At 40.1% G+C, this 24040-nt stretch overlaps 1 protein-coding gene across 1 annotated transcript in view; it reads left to right on the forward strand.

The window, feature by feature from the left end:
* The window catches only part of TMX4 (thioredoxin related transmembrane protein 4), a 45612-nt gene extending 21918 nt beyond the window's left edge, over window positions 1–23694 (forward strand). Inside the window, exons 5-8 of the mRNA XM_046678647.1 lie at window positions 2512–2557; window positions 10229–10330; window positions 15648–15711; window positions 19521–23694. Coding sequence (XP_046534603.1) covers window positions 2512–2557; window positions 10229–10330; window positions 15648–15711; window positions 19521–19882 — 574 coding nt within the window. The 3' untranslated portion in view covers window positions 19883–23694. The remainder of the gene's footprint in view (window positions 1–2511; window positions 2558–10228; window positions 10331–15647; window positions 15712–19520) is intronic.
* The last annotated feature ends 346 nt before the right edge of the window (window positions 23695–24040 follow it).

Here is a 24040-nt window from a genome sequence, read left to right on the forward strand (position 1 = left end):
AAAGCAAACAGACAAACACACCTTTGCTGAGACAAGGAATAACTGGAGGGGCATGGACCTACATTAGATGGAGGCTCTAGGAGACGTGGCTCTGGGGAGAGGATTGTGTGTGAGATATGAAGGATAGAAGGATCTAGCCAGGTAAAAAGCAGGGGAAGAATATTCCCAGGAATGGGTGTATAGCATGAACATAGGCCCCAATTTGGAAAGAGCTTGGTGTGCTGAGGAGCAGAAAGGTGGCCAGGGTCGAGGACAATGAAGGGGAGGGAGAGTCATGTGAGCCGAGTAAGAGAGGCAGGCTGGAGCCAGATCACACAGGGCCTGTGGCCACAGTGGGGAACTTGGAGGTTATCAGTACATGCAATGAGTAGGTGGCTCTTAGGAGAAGAAATTGGAGAGAGCGAGAATGGCTGAGGTGAGACAGTTAGACAGCTGTTGTCATGTGCAGCCTAGGGATGATGGTAGTGCATATCAGGGTGGCAGCAGTGGGCATGGAGAGAATGGGTCGATTTGAAATATGTTTGAAGGTAGACTTGGCTAAGGTGAAGGAGAGGGAAAATTCACAAATAATAGCTCCTAGGTTTCTGGTTTGAGTACTTGGTGGATCCTCGTGGTTTGAATACTTACTGATTTGTTATTGTTGGTGCCTCGGTTTACTCACCTGTAAAACTAGGATAAAATCAGTCCCACTAGCATGGAGAGTTTTTTGTGATTATTAAACAAGTTAATTTATGTGAAAGAGCTCAGAACAGTGCCTGGCACGTGGTGAAACCTCATGTTACTTTATATTAACTATTACATATTGTTGCTGCCATTGAGTCGATTCCAACTCCTAGTGACCCCGTATACAGTGGAGGGAACCTTGCCTGGTCTTTTTGCACCTTCCCCTCATCTATATCAGACATGCTATATCAGACAATGTTCTGCTGCTATTCACAGGGTTATCATGGCCATATTTTTCGGAAGTGGGTGGCCAGGTCCTTCTTCCTAGTCTGTCTTACTCTGGAAGCTCAGCTGAAACCTGTCCACCATGCTTGATCCTGCTGGTATTTGAAATACTAGTGCCGGAGCTTTCAGCATCAAAGTAACACGCAGCTGCCACAGTATGAGAACCAACATATGAGAGGTGTGGTTCCCTGCCTGAGAAACGAACGTGGGCTACGGCAGTAAGAGCGCTGAATCTTAACCACCAGACTACCTACTGATTTGAGCAAGAGAAGATCGAGGGTTCAGTACTGGGCATGTTAAGTTTGAGATGCAAACTTCTTTGTAGAGCAGTCAAGTTGGATACATGGAGATGGGTCTCCGTGGAGAACACAAATACAAAGCATACAGATGGCATTTAAAGCCTTGGAAGACAGGGGGTCACCTAGAGAAAAGGAAAAAGAGAAAAGTGCTTGGGACCGAGCCACGAGACACTCCCAAATCAAGAAGTTTTGGAGAAGGAGTCAGCAAAAGGAAACTGAAAATGAGTACTAGTGAGGCAGCAGGACAAATATGAGTGCACAGTTTCCTAGAAGCCAAGTAAAGGGTGCTCAAGAAGGAAGGAGTACTTGTTGAGTCCCATGTTACCAAGGGGAAGGAAGATCAAGTCTGAGACACGGACGTTGAATAAAGCCACGTGAGGTCACTGTGGCCCTGACAAATGGTGATAGTGCAGTAGTGAGAACAGCAGCCAGATTTTAATGGGTTAAAGATATGGTGAGGAAGAAGAAACAACAATGTAGACTACTCTTCGGAGAGGTTTGTCTGTGAAGCTGGAGGGCTGTGTGAGATCTAGGGATGCTCGAAGATGAGGGAGGGTAGCACGTGTTTTCATGCTGATGAAAATGATCCAGCAGAGGGAGAAAGTGCTAACGCAGGAAGAGGGGATGATGGAAAGAACCAAGTCATTAATAAGACAAAAGGAATGGGAGGAGGTTTTGGACTGTGGTAGGGCAGATAGACTTTCTCTGTTCTAACAAGAGAAGAGAAAATGTGGATACAGATGTGTACAGGCTCAGATTTGGTGGTAGAAAGGTAAGAGAGATCACATAATGTTTTCTGATTTTGCAGTGACAAAGGAGTGTTTGTTAGCTGAGAGTGCATGGGGAGGAGAGGGTGTGTAAGATTTGAAGAGAGAGAAAAGTACATGAGCTCTCATCTCAGGTAGAGCCAAAAAATGCCAATGGTTCTGGGCAGTATTGACTGTGCCCTGAAGTTTGTGACGATGAAGGGAGAACAGTCAGCTGGCCATATGATTTTTCTTCCCCAGAGACATTCAGCTGCTAGGGCTGGGGATTTTGCCATGTGTGTACACTGGAGGGAGAAAGGGCCAGGGGGTTAGAGTGCAGTTACAGCAGAGTGATTAAAATGTTGGCCATGAGGTCTAAACTATAAGAATGGAATTGAATCATGGAGAGAGGACAATGTACTGCCAGAAGCGAAGGGGCAGTCCTTGTGACTTCAGTTTTGTTTTGTTTTTTCATAATATACATCACTGTGGTTTTCCTTCTCTTTGTTTTTTTTTAGGATGTCTGGAATGGCTGGTCTCTTTAGCATCTCTGGCAAGATATGGGTGAGTAATCTTAAATATACCCTTTGTGAATCTTGGCAGAGGGGTTTTTTAAGAGTAAGAATTTAGCTTCTAAATAATAGGAAAATAAATGCTTATATATACTTCTGTAATTTCACTTTTCTTCTTAAGCCACACAGCTGTGCTCACGTGGGGTCCCAGTGGAAATATGTCTTTGTGTAGAAGGGCATAAATTGAATAAGGACTCGTAACTATTGTGTTAAAGTCATATTTTCTTAGGTCAATGACAATCCCTTTAACAAAGCTGAGAGGGCTTATGTGGTTTTACTTCATCTTATTTTCCCATCTTCATAAGCTGCCTACAGATCAGAAATCCCTGAAAGTGATTCTATATGTCAGGAATCAGCAAACTACAGCTTGTAGGCTGGCCACCTGTTTTGATAAAGTTTTATTGGAACACAACCATGTTCATTCATTACCTATTTTCTGTGACTGCTTTTACACTACAGTGGTGCAGTTGAGGAGTTGTGACAGAGACCGTTTGGCTCACAAGCCTGAAATATTTGCTCTGTGGCCCCAAAGTTTGCATGCCCCTGCTGTATGGAATTATATCATGTCACTGAATCATTTCAGTGAGTTAGAACTGTTATTTAGGTTAAAATGTGGAACTATTATATTATCTTGAATGTGTCACATAACCTTTTGCTCCCTTTTATGTGTACAGTGGGCTAACTCATACCAGATTTAACAAAATTGCTGTGGAATTAAATACGTATCCTTAAAGTATTTTGAAAAATCTTTAGAAGTGAATCCCTCCATATCTCTTTTCTAAGCTAGGATTGTAGGTGATAGTGTTGTATTTGGAACTTAAGACTGAAGGAGCCTCATGAAGACTTTTTCTGTTTCTCATGCACATTGATATGTTGAGGGAAATTTAAGAACAACTTTTTGTGTCCCATTTTCTCAGTTGTATTGTATTTTTTGCCTTGTGAGATAGAATACTTACTTCAGGGTTTTTTTTTTTTTTTTTTTTTTTTACAACAGAAGCTAAATTGCTGACGTAATTCAGTCTTTTTTTGGTTAAAATTTGTTAACTGTCTTTTTTTGGCATTTGTGTATTATATTAAACAATAAATAACATTTGGCCTTTCTCCAGATAGTTTGAGTTTGATATGGTTTCCTTCTGCTGTTTTCTTAATGTTGGTGAGAGGTTTATTCAAGGGCGGAGAATTATGAATTGCAAACTGGCAATTGAGAGTAAGAGATTCTGCCTTTTGCAGTATGTTGACACTAACGGTTGACAGAGTCATATATTCTGATAGCCATCTGAGAGCCTTGTATTTAGCCTTGTAATGTCTAATCCAAAAGGGTGATTGTAATAGATGGATGTTGGAAATCCTCGAGATCAAGATCTTAGCACAGAACCTAGAAGTGCAGGTCAAGAAGTGAATTTGCTTTGTGAGTTAAGAAGAGCTTAGATGGAAGTGGATCATGGCCTTCACACATTGTTAAAGAGTAGTTTTGCTTTCAAAGACAGTATCAGGGAAGATAAGGAGTTGTTCTGACTTCATAGAGCTTGGCATTGAGGGCTTAGATAAACAAGAGTTTAGATAAGGAATCAGTTTTTCATTATATCATGTGAATGATTACAATGTGTGGCATTTGGAGCACATCAAGGCCAGGAGTGGATGTTTTATCTTTGTACACACAGTACCTAGCCTTGGACAGCACGAATGGATGCATTGGACTGCAGAGAAAGGGCCATTTGGAGAATAGAATATCATTCATCTCTGAATAACCAATTAAGATATTCTTCTTAGTGACTGAGAAGTAAAGTATATATGATATTTGTATATATGTATATTTAGAATATCTTTCCAGATATGAAAAAAGAGAACAAAAAAGATTATTTTATAAGCTAAACTGTAGAATTTGACAATTACATTTTACATTATATAAAGACATTTTTATTAAATATTAATACCATATTTTTTTCTTTTTGGTGAGCATTTTCCTGGAAATTAATTTTTTTTCACTTTCAACCTTTCTGTTGTAGTTATGTTTTAAGTGAGTCTTGTAAAAAGCAGGTAGCAAGAAGCAATTCTTTTAGCTGATAAATTTAATCCATTTATATTTAACAGGATCACTAGTATATTTACCCTGAATGTATATTGTGTGTATGTGGAGAGGTCATGTGGGAGGGGAGTGTACGTGACCAAAAGAATATAAATGGTAGGTTTGTAGATTATTTTTATCTCCTCGTATGTGAACATATTACCTTAAAAATCTGTAACAGAAATATAGTATTACCCTCTGTATCAACATCTAGCTTCCCCAAGCCTCTTGACAACTTTTGTAGTTTCTTTTATTCTTAGAAACAAATCTTTAGCCTTTTATCAAATCTCTGGGAAGGGCTCTCACCACCTGTGTATCTAGAATCCAACCCTTATCCTCTTGTTCACAGAGGGTATGATCTCTGGCCTGGTGAGATCCAATCCTTGGTACCCATCAGGTCTCTGGTTCCCACTTCAACCTCTGGGTACAGTCTTGCCTTGTTGCTCTTACCGAATCACTTACTGAGCCAGTCGTCTGGGTCCACTCACTTAGCTTATTTAGCTCATTCTTCTCCCTTGCTCAAGATCCTCACATCAATGTTGAATGTATAATTGTGGGGAACATAACCTGTTTTTAACTCATGTCTAGATAATATAAAACTGTAGTGCAACCATATTAACCATGAACAGAAGAAACAGCACATAGTGAGAGAGAGAGCATGGCTAGAACTAAAAGAGTGTAGTCTTCAAGAAAGAAGATAAAAACAGAGAAGAAAGACAGACGTAGAGGGCCTAACACCAGTGAGGCAAGATTGTTCATGCCTATCACAGTCTCTTTTATCCTACTGAGTTTTTGTGGATACGTAGACAGATAGGAGTCAGTCTTTCCTCAGCAAGAGTCTCCCCTGGATGGGTGGCTAGTTAAATGTAACTACTTCCATAGGGAAAAATGCATATTGTTAAGTGGGGGGAAAGACAACAGTTGGTATAGTGTTATGTTCATATGAAGTTTTTTTTTTTGTGTATATTTGGGAAATGCCTAGAGAGAGATTAACCAAATGTCAACAGTGGTTATCTCTGATATTGAAATTGTGGCTTATTTTAAAAAAATCTCTTTTTCTGTATTTTTAATTTTTCTCTAATGAAAACGAGAAAACACAAATAAGAGCAATATCTGGAAGATCGGAGCCTACTGAACTAGTGATTCCTTAAAGGCCTTGAGTTTCTACTTTAGGAGTGAACTGGCATTCTGGAGATAAAAGCTGGGCCTCAGGATGCTGAGGTGGCCTGGTGATGGCACCCACACAGCTGAGTTCCAGTGAACTCTGGGGTTTTTTTGGGTCTGCTTTTGGCTTTCTTAGCTCTGCATTAACTTTCTATATGTTCTTGCTTGAATAAACCATTGAGGTGAGGAAGCCCCTTGAGCAGTCTTAAAAGCCAGATCTTGTGAGCTTCCTGCTTTCTGTCACCTGGAATCCTAGGAATCCTTGATAAGTAATTTGGACCACAATGTGGAGCAAGAGTAGATAATCTAGAGTGTTCTTTCCATAACCAAAATTCCAGTTTTTCCAGCCTAATCACAATGGAGTCCACTTGTGTATTTTAATTTTTATATAAACTCCTAGAAGTCATTGCCACTTTAGCTCTAATACCTATCTTCAAGTATAGTTTTGACATTCTGCCCACTTATAGGAGTCACTGAAGCCTGCAAAATGTACAATAACAAGAGAAGTTTCTCAAAGAGTAGACATCTTTTAGATGCAGAATTCATACTGCTTTTCTATTTATGGTAGCAATATAAAATTTCTTTAAAATCGTGTTCAACTTTAAAAAAAAGTGACAGCTTACTGAAAAATGTGGATAATGTACAGGATAGTAGAAGGTGAGGCTAATGCCGTGAAAGTGACGTGCAGAAGGTTGAACTGGGACACGCCGCAGTCAGGGCTGGGAAACCTGGGCTGGAGAGTTCTGTCTGTGGCACATGTTTGGAGAGGCTTTTCCATCTTTCTGTCTTTTCTTCTCTTTTCACAGTTGGCTACAGTGACACAGGGAGGCATGGTCTTCTCTCTTCCAGGGAGACAGGCTGTTGTTCTCCACCTCGTGTGCGTGTTTCTGGACCCGTTTGTTTTTTCTGTTGTTACTGGAACATTTTGAATGCTTAGCATAGAACCTGGCACCTAGTACATGCTTGATAACTGTTTTTTGTTAGTTATATTCACTAATCATTGTTGTCATCATTATTTTACTGTTCCCCTCTGATTAGGCAACAAGGAATACTTTATCTCTTTATTCACTTATTTTTTAACCAAGGCTGATAGCAGGATTAAAATAGCTTTCTGTGGCAGTTGTACAATGTGTACTTTTGCTAACTGAGTTTAACATTTGAATGTGTTTAAACATTATTTGATTTGGTGGATTTGTGCTGCTCACTGAGCTGATATAGGATGTAATTTACCTCTCCTCACTGTTACTGTTCTTATGAAAGCATGCAGGCATACAGCAAATTTCAGCTACAGTAACGTGTGCTACAATCTTGGGAAGACAATCTGTGATGGAGAAGATTTAATGCTTTGTAACTATCTTGTGATGAGAATTAAAGGCCGTGAGTGTTTAGACTGGAGAATAATGAGTGTATTTTAAAACTCCAGAACATCCTCCTGTGTTTTAGATAGTGCATCTCTTATCTTACTGTTTTTGGTTTTTTTCCTTGTAAGAGTATCTAGAACAATATTACAGTGAGATGGTACACATCCATAAGACACCTCTCATAGAGCGTACAAGAGGCTACAAGTTGTGTCCTGTTGCAAATATCCAGAAGATGAAACATGGAAGGAGAAGCGAACCCTTGGCCATCCCTGGAGAAGTCTTTTTGAGCTGCTGCCACGCAGGGAAGATATTTTGAGGATTCTAATCTGTGTCTGAAAGGGATTTAGGGCTTGTCCCAGAACTCCTAGAATATGTCCTGTGACATAAGTGGGATCTAAATCCAAAAAGCTCTCTGTCCTTTGGGATTAGCCCAGCTCTGAATGAGACTGTGCAACACTGGGCTGGATGGGTGGGTGCTCTCGGGCAGCATCTAATCTGACCTGCAGTTGTTCAGGTCCCAGAGGGACTGCTGTTGTCCCTGGCGTTGGGGGGAAGGCTCTGCTTCTGATGCATAGATGCCTTGGCCTGGCTCCATTCCTTAAATCCATCTGACCACTGGTTGGGATATTCTTCTCGTTTATTCTACTGTGATGATGTCTTTACTCAAATCTGTATGTAGCCAAAGTTAGCTATAACTCAACCATCTATTACAGTAGTGTAATAGTATAAACTATCAGGCCCATTAAGCAATATCTTTGTGCATTTTAAGAAAACAGAGTAAGATCATTCCTTGTAATGGGCACATCTATTATTGAACAAGGGTCAGTATTTTCCACAAGTGAAAACTGTCACTTTGCCTGGCAATTAACAGAAACACAGAAATCTAAAACTGAGTTAGAACAGTTTTAATCAGTTATTACTTGGAAACATATATGCAGCAAAACATCAAGTACCTGGTACCGTGAAGCCTAACACTCTTAAGAGGCTCTGAAATCATTGTGGACTCAGACAGAGCAAAGAGAGAAAGATTGATGTCTGCACTTGAGGAAACACAACTTTATTAATGAGGCGTTAGTAACAGTCACCTAGAAGACCACAAGATAGCAGGGCATCGCTAAGAAGCACAAATAAATCCTTTAAAGAGGAAGTTCATAGAAGAAAATCCAAGTGGAGCTTATTAAAATAAGAGAGTGTTTTGAATGTGCTACGAAGTGTGTAACTCAGAATGTAATGATACAAAGGCAAATAATTTACTACATGCTAGAAAATAACTTAGTTTCTTGAGGGTTACAGTAATCATTTATTTTGCAAAAAGGGCATAAGACACTGTCCAGAAGGACTTACAACTGCACATTATTCATTCTAACCCTATAAGTAAGGCAAATGGGCAGATATTATTTATAGAGCAAGTTTCAGAATACATCCATCCATGAGTCAGCACAAATGCAGACTGGCTTTCCATATCTGCTAATTCTTCAGTACATTTCAGAATTGAATCCTAATGATGGCACTGAGTCATCAAGAAGAACATAAGCTATGTTCAATACATAGAATTTTCTAAAGTAGGGACCTGTACAATACATTTTAGAACTTCTATTGAAGAGTTTGAATGAAACAACATTTTGATATCTCAAATACCTGTTTTGCCTGCTGAGTTGCAGAATTCTGAATTATTCTTATTAAACAGTTTTCCTGGCTGAAGACAGAAGGATGACCAATGCCATCAGTAAAGGACAGATGATAGTTTTACAAATCAAGAGTTGTTTGCATTTCCTGTGAATAGTTTAAGGATTTCCTAATAGCTTTTTCTTATTCAACAAATATTTATTATTAACACTTTACGTGTGCCAGTGTTGAAAAAACTTGCCGAGTCTATATCTTTTGCTTCTGCTGAATAAGAAATTGAAGAGAGGAGATCTCAGGTTATTCTAGATCAGCTAACAAGTTTGTTTGTTTGTTTATCATTCAAAATTAAGTGAGAATGAAATGTGTCATTTAATTGTATTGACATTTATAAACCGAGAAACCAATGGAAGATACTTGAGCAATTTAGATTTTGAGAAATATTAAATTAAAATAGAAGCTTGGACTCATTTTCAGTCACCTCATCAGTTCTGGGCAAGTCATTCAGTCATTATCTCTGCCTGCTGATGACATTTAGTTTACAGCCATTTCATCGTATGCCCAGTAATTGCTCGTATTCTGGTGAATGACTGTTTTTGAAGCTTGAAGGGCCTAAAGCAGATGACTACTAAGCCATCATGAGGAAGTGTGGCTCCTTCAAGTTCACATCTAAGTGGGCTTTGACTCCAAACTAGCAGGTTCATATCTGTAATTCCATATGATTTAGCGTGTAAATAATTTCTAGCTAAGACCCTATCTCTTCACTCATTTTTTAGTGTTTGGTATTAAATAGAGTCCCAGAGAACAGTAAGCATGAAAGGATGTGCACTCTACTCAAAGACTGATGAAATATCATAATGAATTATTCATAATGAATCAACTGGAAGAATTTTCTCCTGCCTAATATTATATTTTAGGTTTAATTGTCATTTAAGACAGTTGTTAAGAATGGGGTTAGAGGTAGAGCAACAAGAGTCTGATTAGAAAAAGAGTATAGAGACATTTTAAATGGTTGATTTTCTGTAAGTAGTAATTTAGTTCTTAAAAATTGATAATGATTCAAGAAGTTTAATTTTTTATGGATGCCATGTTATGAGTAAAAAGTGAAGTATATATAATTATTAGACAAGAGTGACCAAAAAAATCTATCATGGAAGAAGGGACTAGAAGAACAATTCTACCAGAGTTCTACCAGATCATAAACTTTAAGGAAGTGTAACAATTCTTACTAGAAATGACCTTGATTATTACTGTCAGATTCTCAATTCTCAAGGTTGTAAAATTTGACTTGTTCTTGAAGAATCATGTAGATGCATAAACCTCTGGATGAACTTTGTGGGAGCTCATGTACAAACAATTTGCAGACTTGAGTTATAGCTAGAGAGGGAGATTCAAACATTTTTGATCCTCATTATAAGTAAATATTTTATGTTTTTTCTTCTGATTACAGCATCTTCACAACTATTTCACAGTGACCCTTGGAATTCCTGCTTGGTGTTCTTACGTCTTTTTCGTCCTAGCCACCTTGATTTTTGGCCTTCTCATGGGTCTGGTAAGAGATAATGCCAATCTCTTTTTCTTGTCTTTGAAGTCGAGTAGTTTTTGTGCAAAACTAGAAAGCATTCAAGAAAGAAAAAAGCACGTAAACAAATATCATTTTGTGTGTAATCTAAGCAGTTAAATTGTATTTGCTTATTTGATACTGCTTTAAAAAGCACATAAACAAATATCATTTTGTGTGTAATCTAAGCAGTCAAATTGTATTTGCTTGTTTGATACTGCTTTCAATGATAACTTGAGATATAATGGAAAATTCATTAAATTATTATCTCCTAATCCTATCCTTCAAATATTCTCCCCCAAATATAGGCAGTGATGAAAGAAGAAATAGAGACTTACTTGAATTGGTAGTCAGTTTCCAAGACAACCGAGTCAGCTGTGATTTCACACATTGCCTACTTGATTAGAACACTGTGGTGATAAGGCCAAAGCTGTGAATTTGTTCCCTGGGTAAACAAGATGATTTTTTCTTGTTCACATACTCAAATTGAACGTCTAATCCTGAACATCTGCTTATGTATACACTCTGGTTTTCCCAAGATGGATTTTTTATGATAATGTGGATGAAAACACAGTCATTATGGAAAAAAATAAGATGCAAAGCACATCACTATATCTTCGTTTGGTATGAAAATCATTATCCAGTAGGTATCTGTACATTTTCTCCGTAGGTGTTTTAGGTAAGTTGGAATAACAAATTTATTTACTTAACTGTATAGGCAACTATAAATGTTTTGGCCTGTCTCTTTGATATAGTATTTTTAATCTTTGTTTTTACCTACACTTGATCAATTTGATTGAGCTTTAAACTGTACTTAAGATAAGAAGTTCTTACATCATTACACTCTATATTAATCACATAGTTCTTGAATGCTCTATAGTAGGAATAACTGATGATGACTAAAAATCTGTATAGAAAGGGCAGTCTTTTAGGTAGGATTATCTTAAAGTCTGTCCTTATATTTTATAATGAATTTTGGCTCTTTAGAAGGGTCTTTTTAAAAATAAAATTAAAATGTGAGCAGTTGCCTTTATAGCAAGTCCTACCCTGAGACAATAAAGTCATATTCCAAGGAGCCCAGGAAGCTTGATTTAATTTGCCATGAATATGCTCACTTCATATTATGGTTTATATCTGAGATTTGACTGCTGATGTTAATTTCAAGGGTGGGGATAAAACTTAGATGTGTCCTTCATTAGGTCTTGGATATATTCCATTCTGTTGCATTAATCTTATTGCTGCTAATTAACATGTCCCTAATGCTAGGCCTAAAAGGATTTGACTTTAGACATAAATTTGACGTTGGCTATAAATGTACTTCTCCCCTCTACTGTCCAGTGCTAGGTTTTTCTAGCAGTGCATTCTAGAGCCACATGAGTGTGACGCTCTTGGAGGAGGAACAGTGAGATCCTGGGCGATTCTGAGGCGGAGTTATGGAGACTGCAGGTTGAGTATCAGCCTAGTGGAGGACCACTAAAAACTCTTCTCAGCGTGAAGAGTTGTGGAATTTTATCTTTGAGGTTGACTATACGTCCAAGAAATTGAGTCAGGCCTCCCTCTGCCCTGGGTTCCTTTGGAAACTTAGATTCAAATAATCAGTGTAGGAAGGTTATTAGAGGCTTGCCCTGAAGAAAGAACGGAGTTGATTCTAGACTGTTCAAGTTGTTCAGTGATGTAGAATATTGTTTCTTTATAAGAAGTTGGGAGGAAAAATTTATTTAACAAAATAAGAGTAATTTCAAAGCAGTAATAGACTCATAAATTTTCTGTTAATAAATTTCCATAAAATAGCAAACACTTGTCTCTGCTCAAAATGCCTTTTCTACAGCTGTAACCTGTGTTAAAAGAAACAGACAGCTAGAATTTTTGCCTTCAGTGAGGTCTCCAGGTGTGCAGTTCAGTGCTCTCTGTCACCTTGGCTGTTAACTGGGGGCTGAAAGCAGAATGCAGTCGTGCAGTCATGCACTCGTGTGAAGCTTGGTCCTGGGGACCCTGGGGGTTCTCCTTCCTCTGAGTCTTAATAGAGCTGAACTTAAATGCAGTGGCCAGGAGCGGCGGGATGTTTTCCATAGAGAAGTGATTTCCTGATCAAGTCATTGTTTCCCATAAGCCTGACTACTATGTTTCCTCCTTTTTTCTAGTTTTAAAAGATGGGAAGTCGAAACAAGGCTGCTAGTTTGACTTTTGTTTGTTTTCTTGATTGAGCCTAGTGATGGTTGAAATATTTTACTAAATGTTATTTTTCACATGTAAACAAAGGGCTCACTTGTAGAAATCAAGTATATATTTTGCATTTAATTTATTTATTTAAAGATTGGCACCTGAGCTAACAGCTGTTGCCAATCTTTTTGGATTTTTTTCTGCTTTTTCGCCCCGAATTCCCCCAGTACATAGTTGCATATTTTAGTTGTGGGTCCTTCTAGTTGTGGCATGTGGGACGCCGCCTCACTGTGACCTGATGAGCAGTGCCACGTCTGTACCCAGGATCCGAACCAGCGAAACCCCGGGCCACCGAAGGGGAACGTGCGAACTTAACCACTCAGCCACAGGGCCGGCCCCTATATTTTGCATTTTAAACCAACATGGGAAAGATCCTTAAGTGCACAGTCTATTCATCCGATCACTCTGGCAGCATCATTTTCTGCCTTCAGCAACTCTGCTGTGAAGGATGGAAGTCAGCAAAGCTCTAGACAAGCAGAAAAGCAGTGGAAAACACAGGCAGTGATTTTTTGCCTCTATTATTATTATCTGGTCCCCATTTTGTCTGGTATGTATAGACACTGTCTAAATTTTGGTGCTTGGGCAGATTATTTTTCTACATGCTGCTGACCAGTGCCTAGCACAGAGCCTTCCACAGAGGAGGGTCTCCAGTCTTAGGAGGAGTAGATGTCACTCTCTATGAAAGACGGTAAATCAGTCTGCTCTCCTCATTTAGATGCATGGCTATCTGCTCCTCCCTGGCTAAAAACTGAAACCTGAAAATATGACCCTGGAAGGGGAGATTGAGGAGGAAAGCACCATCCCCCTATAGACCCTGTTTGTTTGTATGTTTGTTTTTGAGGAAGACTGGCCCTGAGCTAACATCTGTGGCCAAATTCCTCTACTTTATATGTGGGACACCTGCCACAGCATGGCTTGATAAGAGGCACATAGGTCCATGCTTGAGATCCGAACCAGTGAACCCTGGGCTGTGGAGGCGGAACATGCAAACTTAACCACTGCACCACTGGGCTGGCCCCTAGACCTTGTTTTTAAACAGTGCCATTCTTAGTGGCTCAGAAAGTGGCCTGTTCCAAGGGAATAGTTCTCTAGACCAGAAAATAGATTTTGAACTGAGAGAATCTGGGGTAAGGAGAGGGTTTCCTCCCAATTTCTAAAAAAGGAAGACTATAATGGAATTGTGTACTGTTAGATATAAAATAGACCTTGGTGACAGGCTACTGGAACATGTCGTTTCAAGAGAGTGTGAAGAACAGTTAAGTGACTTGTCCAAGGTCACAGAGCTAAGAGAGATAAGGTTGAGGCCAGTGTCCCATAAGTCTTTTCTAGGCCCCCTTACCTAGCCCCTCTGGATGGCCCAGATATATCACAGGTGGAACTTAACTGTCTCCCAGGCTTTGTTGTAAATGGCAACATTTGTCACTGGCAGTGTTTCTTCTTTCACTTACAATATGTCTGGACCAAAAATTTCCCCTCCTGTTGGAATTAAGAAAGGCAAAAGAAAAAGAAAAACACAAAGAACATTATATCCCATGAATAGCTAATAAACGCATTACTATCCCATTAAAAATGGAAGTTTTCATCCTCAGTCTTTTCACATGGAAATGTTTTCCTCTATGTTGCTCCAATCAATTTAATGGCTTGGAGCTTGTTCCTTTCCCACCCACAGAGCTTTGTGCATGCCTTTGCCCCACCACATGCGGCTCCTCAGCCTGGCGCGTAGGGCTTTCTCTGGATCCAAGAGCCCCCATGACTCAATTTGGTGTAGCCGAGAGGAGAGAGGAGCCAGGCGGCTGGAGCTCTCCTCCTCTCCTGACTACGCCCAGGATGTTAACCGCCACCTCCTTCCGGCGGTCGTTCTCACTCCCTCCCCACCCCATGACTGGTTGTGAGCTCCGTGTCTCTTAAATATCTGTCAAAGTGCTTTCTTCATTTTTCTGTTGAGACTCATGTTCCATGTTGTTTGATAATTAAACTGCCATTGTTTTCTCTTTTTGATCCCTCCCCCTAGTTGTTAGTATGATACCTTGAACCTAATGAACCGAATATTGAGTAAAGTCATAAATGAGTACAGTACAGATGGTAATCAATCAAAGCAGGGTACGTGTTTGATGTTTGTAAAATTGAATCAAAAGAACTATGACTTTGGTTCTTTAAAATTTTAGAGCACCTGTAAAACACTAATGTATGAAGTACTATTCCTATTTTAAAGACTAGGCAGTTATTCCAAGTGTGGGCTAAGTCTGGGAGTTAGCTGGGTACAAGAAGAACTGTATAGCCTTCTAAACAGGCAGCTTCTTCCTGCGTTGGGGCTCTCTGTGATGTGTGGTGCCGCGAGGTGAGTATGTAGGGAAGGTGTAGAGAGTGGCTCCACGTCATTCTGCTCCAGCTAACTCTCCCCTGTTTGGCATATCCCATCATTTTCATCAACGTGGCCTGTGCCAGTCCAGGCGTCGAACATGGACTAGGATGAACCTGCCCCCGAGGAGCTTGTAGTTTATCAAAGGAAAGGACATGTTAATAGCAAGTCGAAAGTGACTCATGCTGCAGTCAAGGTCAGAGGTAAAGCCAGTCAATCACTGTCTAAAATACCATTTAGTTCATGTCATTGATGAGTTTTTCTCACAATTTGTCCCTGTAGAAATTTCTTTTGATACTCTTAAGAATTTTAGACCCTGAAGTATTCTTCCGCACAATCAGGGTTGCCTGTTGGTGAGGGCCAGCCCATATACAGACTGCTTTTATTTGTCCAGAATAGGTTTTTTAAAAGACCATTTTTGACTTGGCTGCTAGTATCTTGTTTCTTATATCTGCTTGAGTCGTCTGTTTTTAATCTGGGGACAGTGGGCTCTCTGTAGACATTTGCCTCTGTGACCTCTGTTCTAAATTAATAATATTTTCCTACATGATGGCACATTTGAAAAATAGGAAATTCTTAATTATACTCTTGTCTTTTTTGAGGACTTTTCACCAATTGCTAATTATTTGTCTATGAATATCTGTTTATAGAAGCAAGGCCTAATTTTGAGGTTCTTTGGTAATAAATGTCCTATCTACTCACTATAAAAATCACTTTTTTTCCCTCCAGGTCTTGGTGGTCATATCAGAATGTTTCTATGTGCCACTTCCAAGGCATTTATCTGAACATTCCGGTAAGTACAATAAACTCATGCCATAGAGTATTTTTGGAATTTAGTGGTGTGCCTTTTTGTGCTCATATAGATAGTGGGTTTCCCCCCGATTTGCTAGGTGATCAAACCATCACTACTACCTAGTTCCTTGAAATGTGTTCTCTAGAAAGATTTGAACAAAAATTATTTTTTTCGTCTCTTAAATTAGGGAATATTTCATTGTGGCAATTGCTATTTCCCTTTAAGTGTATGCCCTTCATTGATCATTTGACACCTTTTCCTTCATTCAGACTGGAATGAGAAGAGAGGGAGGGGAACTCATATTTATTGGGTCTCTACTGTACAGGCATACCTCAGAGATATTGCAGGTTTGGCTCCAGACCGCGCAATAAAGCAAATATCGTGATAAAGTGAGTCACACAAATTTTCTGGTTTCCCAGTGCATATAAAAGTCATGTTTACATTATATTGTACTCTGTTAAGTGTGCAAATACAGTTATGTCTAAAAAATAATGTACATAATTAAAAAATATTTTGTTGCTGAAAAATGCTAACCATCATCTGAGCCTTCAGCAAGTCGTAATCTTTCTGCTGGTGGCGGGTCTTGCCTCAGTGTTGATGGCTGCTGACTGATCAGGGTGGTGGTTGCTGGAGGCTGGGTTGGCTGTGGCAGTTTCTTAAAATAAGACAACAATGAAGTTTGCCCCATTGACTGACTTCCTTTTGTGAACAGTTTCTCTGTAGCATGTGATGCTGTTTGACAGCATTTTACCTTGAGTAGAACTTCTTTCAAAATTAGAGTCAATCCCTTCAAACCCTGCTGCTGCTTTATCAACTAAGTTGATGTCATATTCTAAATCCTTGTTGTCACTTCAACAATCTTCACAGCATCTTCACCAGGAGTAGCTTCCATCTCAAGAAACCACTTTCTTTGCTCATCCATAGGAAGCAGCTTCTCAGCTGTTAGAGCTTATCATGAGATTGTAGCAATTCAGTCACATCTTCAGGCTCCACTTCTAATTCTAGTTCTCTGGTTATTTCCACCACATCTGCAGTTACCTCCTCCACTGAAGTCTTGAACTGCTCAGTCATCCATGAGGGTTGGAATCAACTTCTTCCAAACCCCTTGTAATGTTGATATTTTAACCTCTTACCATGAATCATGAATGTTCTTAATGGCATCTAGAATGATGAATCCTTTCCAGAAGGTTTTCAATTGACTTTAACCAGAATCAGAGGAATCACTATCTATGGCAGCTATAGCCTTACAAAATGTATGCCTTAAATAATAAGACTTGAAAGTCAAAATTACTCCTTGATCCATGGGTGACATGGATGTTGGATGTTAGCAGGCATGAAAACATTTATCTCATTATACATCTCCATCAGAGCTCTTGTGTAACCAGGTACATTGTCTGTAAGTGGTAATTTTTTTTTTTGGTGATGAAGATTAACCCTGAGCTTACATCTTTTGCCAATCTTCCTTTTTTTGCTTAAGGAAGATTGTCCGTGAGCTAACATCTGTGCCCATCTTCCTCTATTTTATAAGTGGAATGCTGCCACAGCTTGGACCAATGAGCGGTGTGTAGGTCTGCGCCCAGGATCTCAACCCACAAACCCCGGGCTGCCCAAGTGGAGCGTGTCAACTTAACCACTATGCCACCTGGGCCAGCCCCAGCAGTAATATTTTGAAAGGAGTCTTCCTGAGTAGTAGGTCTCAACTGCAGGTTTAAAATATTCAATAAACCGTGTTGTAAACAGATGTGCTGTCATCTAGGCTTTGTTGTTCCATTTATAGAGCACTGGCAGCGTAGATTTAGCACAGTTTTCAAGGGCCCTAGGATTTTTGGAATGGTAAATGAGCACTGGCTTCAAATTAAAGTCACCAGCTGCATTAGCCCCTAACAGGAGAGTTTGCCTGTCCTTTGAAGCTTTGAAGCCAGGCATTGACTTCTCTCTAGCAATGAAAGTCCTAGATGGCATCTTCTTCCAATTTAAGGCTATTTCATCTACATTGGAAATCTGCTATTTAGTGCGGCCACCTTCATTCATGATCTTAGCTGGCTCTTCTGGAGAACTTGCTGCAGCTTCTCCATCAGCACTTGCTGCGTCCCCTTGCACTTTTGTGTTATGGAGACGGCTTCTCTCCTTAAACCAACCTCTGCTAGCTTCACACTTTTCTTCTGCAGCTTCCTCACCTCTCTCAGCCTTCATAGAATTGAAGAGAGTTAGGGCCTTGCTCTGGATCAGGCTTTGGCTTAAGGGAATGTTGTGGCTGGTTTGATCTTCTTTCCAGACCACTAAAACTTTCTCCACATCGGCAATAAGGCTGTTTCCCTTTCTTATCATTCATATGTTCATTGGAGTAGCATTTCTAATTTCTTTCCTGAACTTTTCCTTTGCATTCACAACTTGACTAACTGTTTGATGCAAGAGGCTTAGCTTTTGGCCCATTTGGCCTTTTGACATGCCTCCTCACTAAGCTTAATCATCTGTAGCTTTTGATTTAAAGTGAGACATGTAACTCTTCTTTTCATTTGAACACTTAGAGGCCATTGTAGGGTTATTAACTGGCCTGATTGCAATGTTGTTGTGTCTCAGGGAATAAGGAGGCCTGAGGAGAGGGAGAGAGACGGGGGAACAGCAGGAATAGTCAGAACAAACACATTTATCGATTATGTTCACCATCTTATATGGGCGTGGTTCATGGCTCCCCAAAACAATTACATCAATAGTAACATCAAAGATCAGTGATCAAGATCACTATAACAAATATAATAATGAAAAAGTTTGAAATATTGCAAGAATTACCAAAAAGGGACACAGAGACACGAAGTGAGCAAATGTTGGAAAACTGCTGCCTATAGACTTGCTCAATGCAGGGTTGCCACAAACTTTAATTTGTAAAAAAAATGCAGTATATGAGAAGCACAATAAAGTGAAGCGCAATAAAATAAGGTTTGCCTGTATGCCGGTAACTATCCTAAGTCCTTTAAAAGCCATCTTCCCAGTCCTTGCACTGCTCCACACTGTTTCTGGGACCAAATAGCCCTGGATTTGCATGTTTTTATTCCTGTTTTTGAGACTTCGCATGAAGACTTTTATGAGACTTCGTAATTGTTGAATTTTATGTGGGAGTTTAACTAAATAAGCTTATATTTCTTTTTAGTTCTTGAAGTTTTCAAGGTTTTGAGACTTCATAGGTAATTAGAAAATCTATTATGTTCCTTAGAATTTTTAAAGGTAACAGAAACTCAGTTTAAAGCAACTTAGGGAAAAAAGGAAAATTTATTAGCTCACGTAACTGAAAAGTCCAGGGATGTTCTGCCTTCAAGCACAGCCCAAGGGATGTTAAGTTTCTCTTTCCATGTGGCTGATTCAGTAGCTGTCAACAGCCCTAACTCACATTTTATCAGCTTTGCAATCCCTGTAGAAAGAGAGAAAGTTTTTCCTGACTCTGGCCAGAAACTCCTGGGAAGTACTCTGATTGGCTCGACTTAAGGCACATTTTTAAACCAATCACTGTGACCAGTGAGTGGGTCCTGAGCATTCTACAAAGTACAAAATACAAAGCATGAAGGAACCTTTGCCTTCCCTGCCCCTGTACTCTGCCAAAGTTAACACGGTTAGTGAAATCTCCACAGAGGGATGGAGAAGCCCTGGATGGGGCTAGGATGCCAACTAGAGATCTGTGCTGTGTGATAACATAGCTTCAAGATGGAGGAAACTGTCAGGTGCCCCATTGTTTAATTTCACAGCTAAACACACTCAATTGATTGTTCAGTGACCATTGTTTGTTCAGAGGACATTCCCCTCTCTTCCCTCCACAGAGCAGAATCAGGAGTCAGAGGAGGCTCATCGGGCTGAACAGTTGCAGGATGCAGAGGAGGAAAAAGATGATTCAAATGAAGAAGAAAACAAGGACAGCCTTGTAGATGATGAAGAGGAGAAAGAAGACCTTGGCGATGAGGACGAAGCAGAGGAGGAGGAGGAGGAAGACAGCCTGGCTCCTGGTGTGGATGAGGAGAGGAATGACACCCAGGACCAGGGGCCTTTGCGAGAGGCCCAGGAGGACCTCGACGCCCATGAGACTGAAGAAGACGTCCCTGAGCCGCCCTCTTCAGCTGACACAGAGGTGGCGGAAGACACGTTGAGGCAGCGCAAAAGTCAGCATGCCGATAAGGGACCATAGGTTTAATGACAGTATTTCCAAGAACACAGGCCACAGGAATGTGTCAGCTTTCCTCTGGTCTGCAGTTTAAACCAAATCCTTATTTCTTCCTGAATGAACAAGCTTCTCTTTAAAAAAAGCAATCTATAGTCATGTAGTCTCATGGCATTAAGCCTCATATATATTAATGAGAATCTTTAGAGCATGACAATCAGGATACAAAACAACAAACATGGTGTTAGGATCTGTTTGGGGACTTGGGATGGGCACCAGTTTATATCCTTGGGGCTGGGGAGTTTTGACCAGAGGACGCCCCCCTCAGCCCTGATGAGCACTGTTCATAGATGAGGCTGCAGGCTCCGTAAAATGGGAGCGGAGCAGCCTGAGCATCCTCAGAGTGTCGCAGGAGTCTGACTTCCTCTTGCTGTGTTAAGTATTTGTTTTTGTCAAGCTCTAAGAAACTCCAGGCACCACTGTGCAGGGATGCTTTTTAGAGATAGAAATTGAGAGGGCCCTGGATATGATTGTAGAAAAGAGCTTGAAATTCATCCCCACTCTCTGAAGCTCCTTTTTTATGTTTTATTTCTTCCCTTTCACATTTCCAGCTTTCTCCGCAGGCGCCCCCACTCGTCACAATCCTGCCTCTGAGAGGGCTTGGGCAGCCTCGGGGGTGACGTGAGCTGCCTTCATTCTGACTTAAGGGTTTGGATAATCAGGGACCGCAGCTCACGAAGCTGTGATTGCCAAGCGTCTCGAATGAAGTGTCGTAACTTTTGGAGATTCAAAAGGAAGTAGGGATTTTACAGGAGAGATTTTTGTCGTTTTTTTGCCAAAATGTAGTAATTTTTTTTCAAAAAGTTCTTTTAGCAATCTTCTTTTTGAAGCCAGCAGTCTCCGACTCTTGCCAGTACAAGGTAGTCTTGTGAAGAAAGCTTGAATACTGTGTTGTTTTGTTTCCATCTCAAGGGGTTCCCTGGCTCTCGAACCATATTAACAATAACTGGAAAACCATTTCTGGTTTCCTTCAGTGATGTGCTTTTGCTGAAAGAATTAATGAAAGTGAATATCTAGAAATGAAAGATTTGGTTTCCTTTCCTTCTTCCTTAATCTCGTAAGGAGTTTTATCCCTGTAAATCTCTCAATACTCAATCTACTAAAAGTACCCTGGGGGCCCAGTTTCTTTTAAAAAATCCATCCATCTACTTCTGCCTTACCTAATTTATGTCTTAGAATAAATTTGTAAAATTAGATTCCAAGCTTATGAAAGATGTCTAAAGTTGATCCTATGTCCCTTGGGTCCAGACAGAATAATAAGTAATACAGGTTTATGAAATTCAGAAAGTTTCTGTAGTTTTTAAAAAGAAATATGCAATACACTCCTGTCAGGCTGTTTAAGTAAGCCTTACCTTGTGTTAGCTTTGCAGGGCTCACGGAGGGCGAGGTCCTGAAACTGCTCCCTGGTGCGGTGGAGTGAGCCTGTTGGGAGGTGCACACAAAGGGAGTTTTCATTCTGACCGAATCCAATTTCTAGATGGTTACTTTTCATCTTTCCAACTCAGTTACCTGACAGTCTTATCGCAGTTGAGGTACCGTGAGGTTCATTACGAGTCGCCGATAGTTTTTCTCTTCGGATACCGACATGACCTCTTGTTTGAAGTATTCACTGAACTGACCAGGAAAACCTTGACTTTTGTTCATTTCTCGCCCCTCCCGCCATGTGGGTCTCAGACATCCTCTCCCAAAGTGCCATGGTTCTGGTGGTGGCAGCTCCGTGTCCCTGATACCAGGAAGCCTTCCTGGATCAGAGCTGAGCCCGGCCTACTCTCCTGTCCCTGGATTTCTTTCTCTCATAATCAGCTGGAACAGTTTTCAAGGATCATTAAGTTCAACTTCAGAGCTATGGAATAAGAAAGGTTTCATAGTAGCTTTTCTGTATAGTGCCCCCTGTGCCATGTTGAAATATTTGGCTTTTTAAAAGTGGAGTATTTGACTAGTGAGGCAGGAATGAAGAAGTAAAATCTGCTTTGGCTTTTTATAAATGTAAGGCCAATTTCCAATTGGACCCCAAATAGTACCTAATTCTAAGAAAAATGTATTTTCTTTCTCAGCAGTACTTTAAAAAATTGGCAGAAGAGGAGCAAACAGTTTGGAGAAGACGGTCCATTAAAAATTGAAGTGTCTGGCTATAGGAACCATTTTTCTTGTTTTTCCTTTTTTTTTTTTTAACATCCTGGCAAAACATAGGGTTTTTACTAAATAGCTTGATAAGTACACATATAATTTAATTTGTTTCCACTTGAGGCCTTTAGGTTTGTTTTTAATACTTAATGAATATAAAACTAAAGGAAAAAAGTCAAGCTAAAGTAATTTAAAATTAGATTAACATTTCAGTTGGATTTTATGGATTTTTCTCCTGTAGATAATATATTTAATCCAAAAGTCAAGTGCATGGAAACATGATTTTGATTTAAAAATAAAAACAATCATGCTTCCCCCTGTTGCAATATTAGTTATTGAATTACAGAATAGAATTTTATATAAATAAAAATTAGCTAAATTAAAGTAACTGGATCTTGGAATGGTGATACGGAGCGTTCTGTGTGAGTAGTTGGAGCAGGATGGGTGCCTTTTCACTGATTAGGAGGAACGTTTGATCTTTAGCTACCTTTTTCCTAGTTTCTTTTGTTATTCATCTCTTGCAAGATCTGCTAAACCACCCCAACTTGCTGAGAGAGATCATAGGGCAGCAACATAGAGATGGTGCCACTTCTTTCTTTCCCTTTGAAGTGTCAGCAGTGATTGGGGTGAGAGGTGGGGCACGTGGAGTTCACGGGGCCTTGCACTGCGGGGCGGGCGCGTACTTAAACCTGATCTCCTGCATGTGATCCCTGTTAGCCACAGGCCTCCATAGTTACAGAAAGGAATCTCAAATCACGCTGAGTCAAAAGTAAACAAGCTTTGTCCGGGTTGACTTCTGACAGTGGAGAAAGCCAAATTTTTACTTTCCTACGGCCAAAACCCCTGTTTATCGCCAAGGTGTTGCTCCATGATCTGGGTGTGTATAACCCTGCAGAGCCAGCATCCTGGAACACCTTTGGAATAGATGATAAAAATATCTTTTAAATAAGTTCTTAGCACATGACTTCTTATTACCAAGTCCCTTAAGAGCGGAGCCTATATGCTGCTTTACAGGATGAGAAACCTTAAGGACTCCAAAAAAAGGTTGAAACAACAGGGCACCCCTGATGTTGCAGCATAAGACCTGGAATTGGTGTGAAGGGAGAGGTTGGTGCTTTTGCTAATATGCATCAATAGTTTACCTATGTCCTTCATTTCGGTGTTGAAGTTGTTTCTGCCAGTGTTATAAATGTGTGGTTGACCCATCCTGTCAAATATAAGAAATTTTGGAAAGTATTCATGTAAATCTTTCGTGCCAACAGAAATGTTCCTTCTTGTTTAGTATCTCTTTATCTCAGTCCTACATTTTGCTCCTCTTGAGAAGATGATAGCTTGTCTTGAAAAGCCAAATGTGGAGTCATTAAGTCTGATGAAGCCTGATGCAGTGGCTTTTTGGGCATCTTTCCTGACCCAGGAGGGTTGACTGGAAGGGCTTTGAGAGTTTCAGACCAGGACATGGCCTTCAGATGGCTTATTCTCAGTGAAGTTTCATGTGACCTGTGACGCTGTATGTGTGTGACTTACACAACTTTAACAAGTTTCTGATGTAGTGTAATCATAATTTGTTACTAAATAGCCTCTTCATGCAGATGCAATTTTTATACTAAAAATACTGTTTATTTGTATTGCAATTCGTTATAAATTCGTTATCCATATTCTTTGTAATAGTCTTAACTTTTTAGCCCAGTGATATTATTTTTGTTTTCATCCGTGTGTTCTTTACTTCCTCAAATAGCATCTGCAGCACCTGGAATGGGAAATCAAGATAGGAGTCTTGGGGCCGGCCCTGTGGCTGAGTGGTTAAATTCACGTGCTCAGCTTTGGCGGCCCAGGGTTCGGATCCTGGCACGGACATGGCACCACTCATTAGGCCATGTTGAGGCGGCATCCCACATGCCACAACTAGAAGGCCGCACAACTAAAAATATACAACTATGTACTGGAGGGATTTGAGGAGGGAAAAAAAAAAAAGCAAAAAAAAGAGATTGGCAACAGTTGTTA

The sequence above is a fragment of the Equus quagga genome, chromosome 12 (genome assembly GCF_021613505.1).
Source record: "Equus quagga isolate Etosha38 chromosome 12, UCLA_HA_Equagga_1.0, whole genome shotgun sequence".
Taxonomy (NCBI): Eukaryota; Metazoa; Chordata; class Mammalia; order Perissodactyla; family Equidae; genus Equus; species Equus quagga.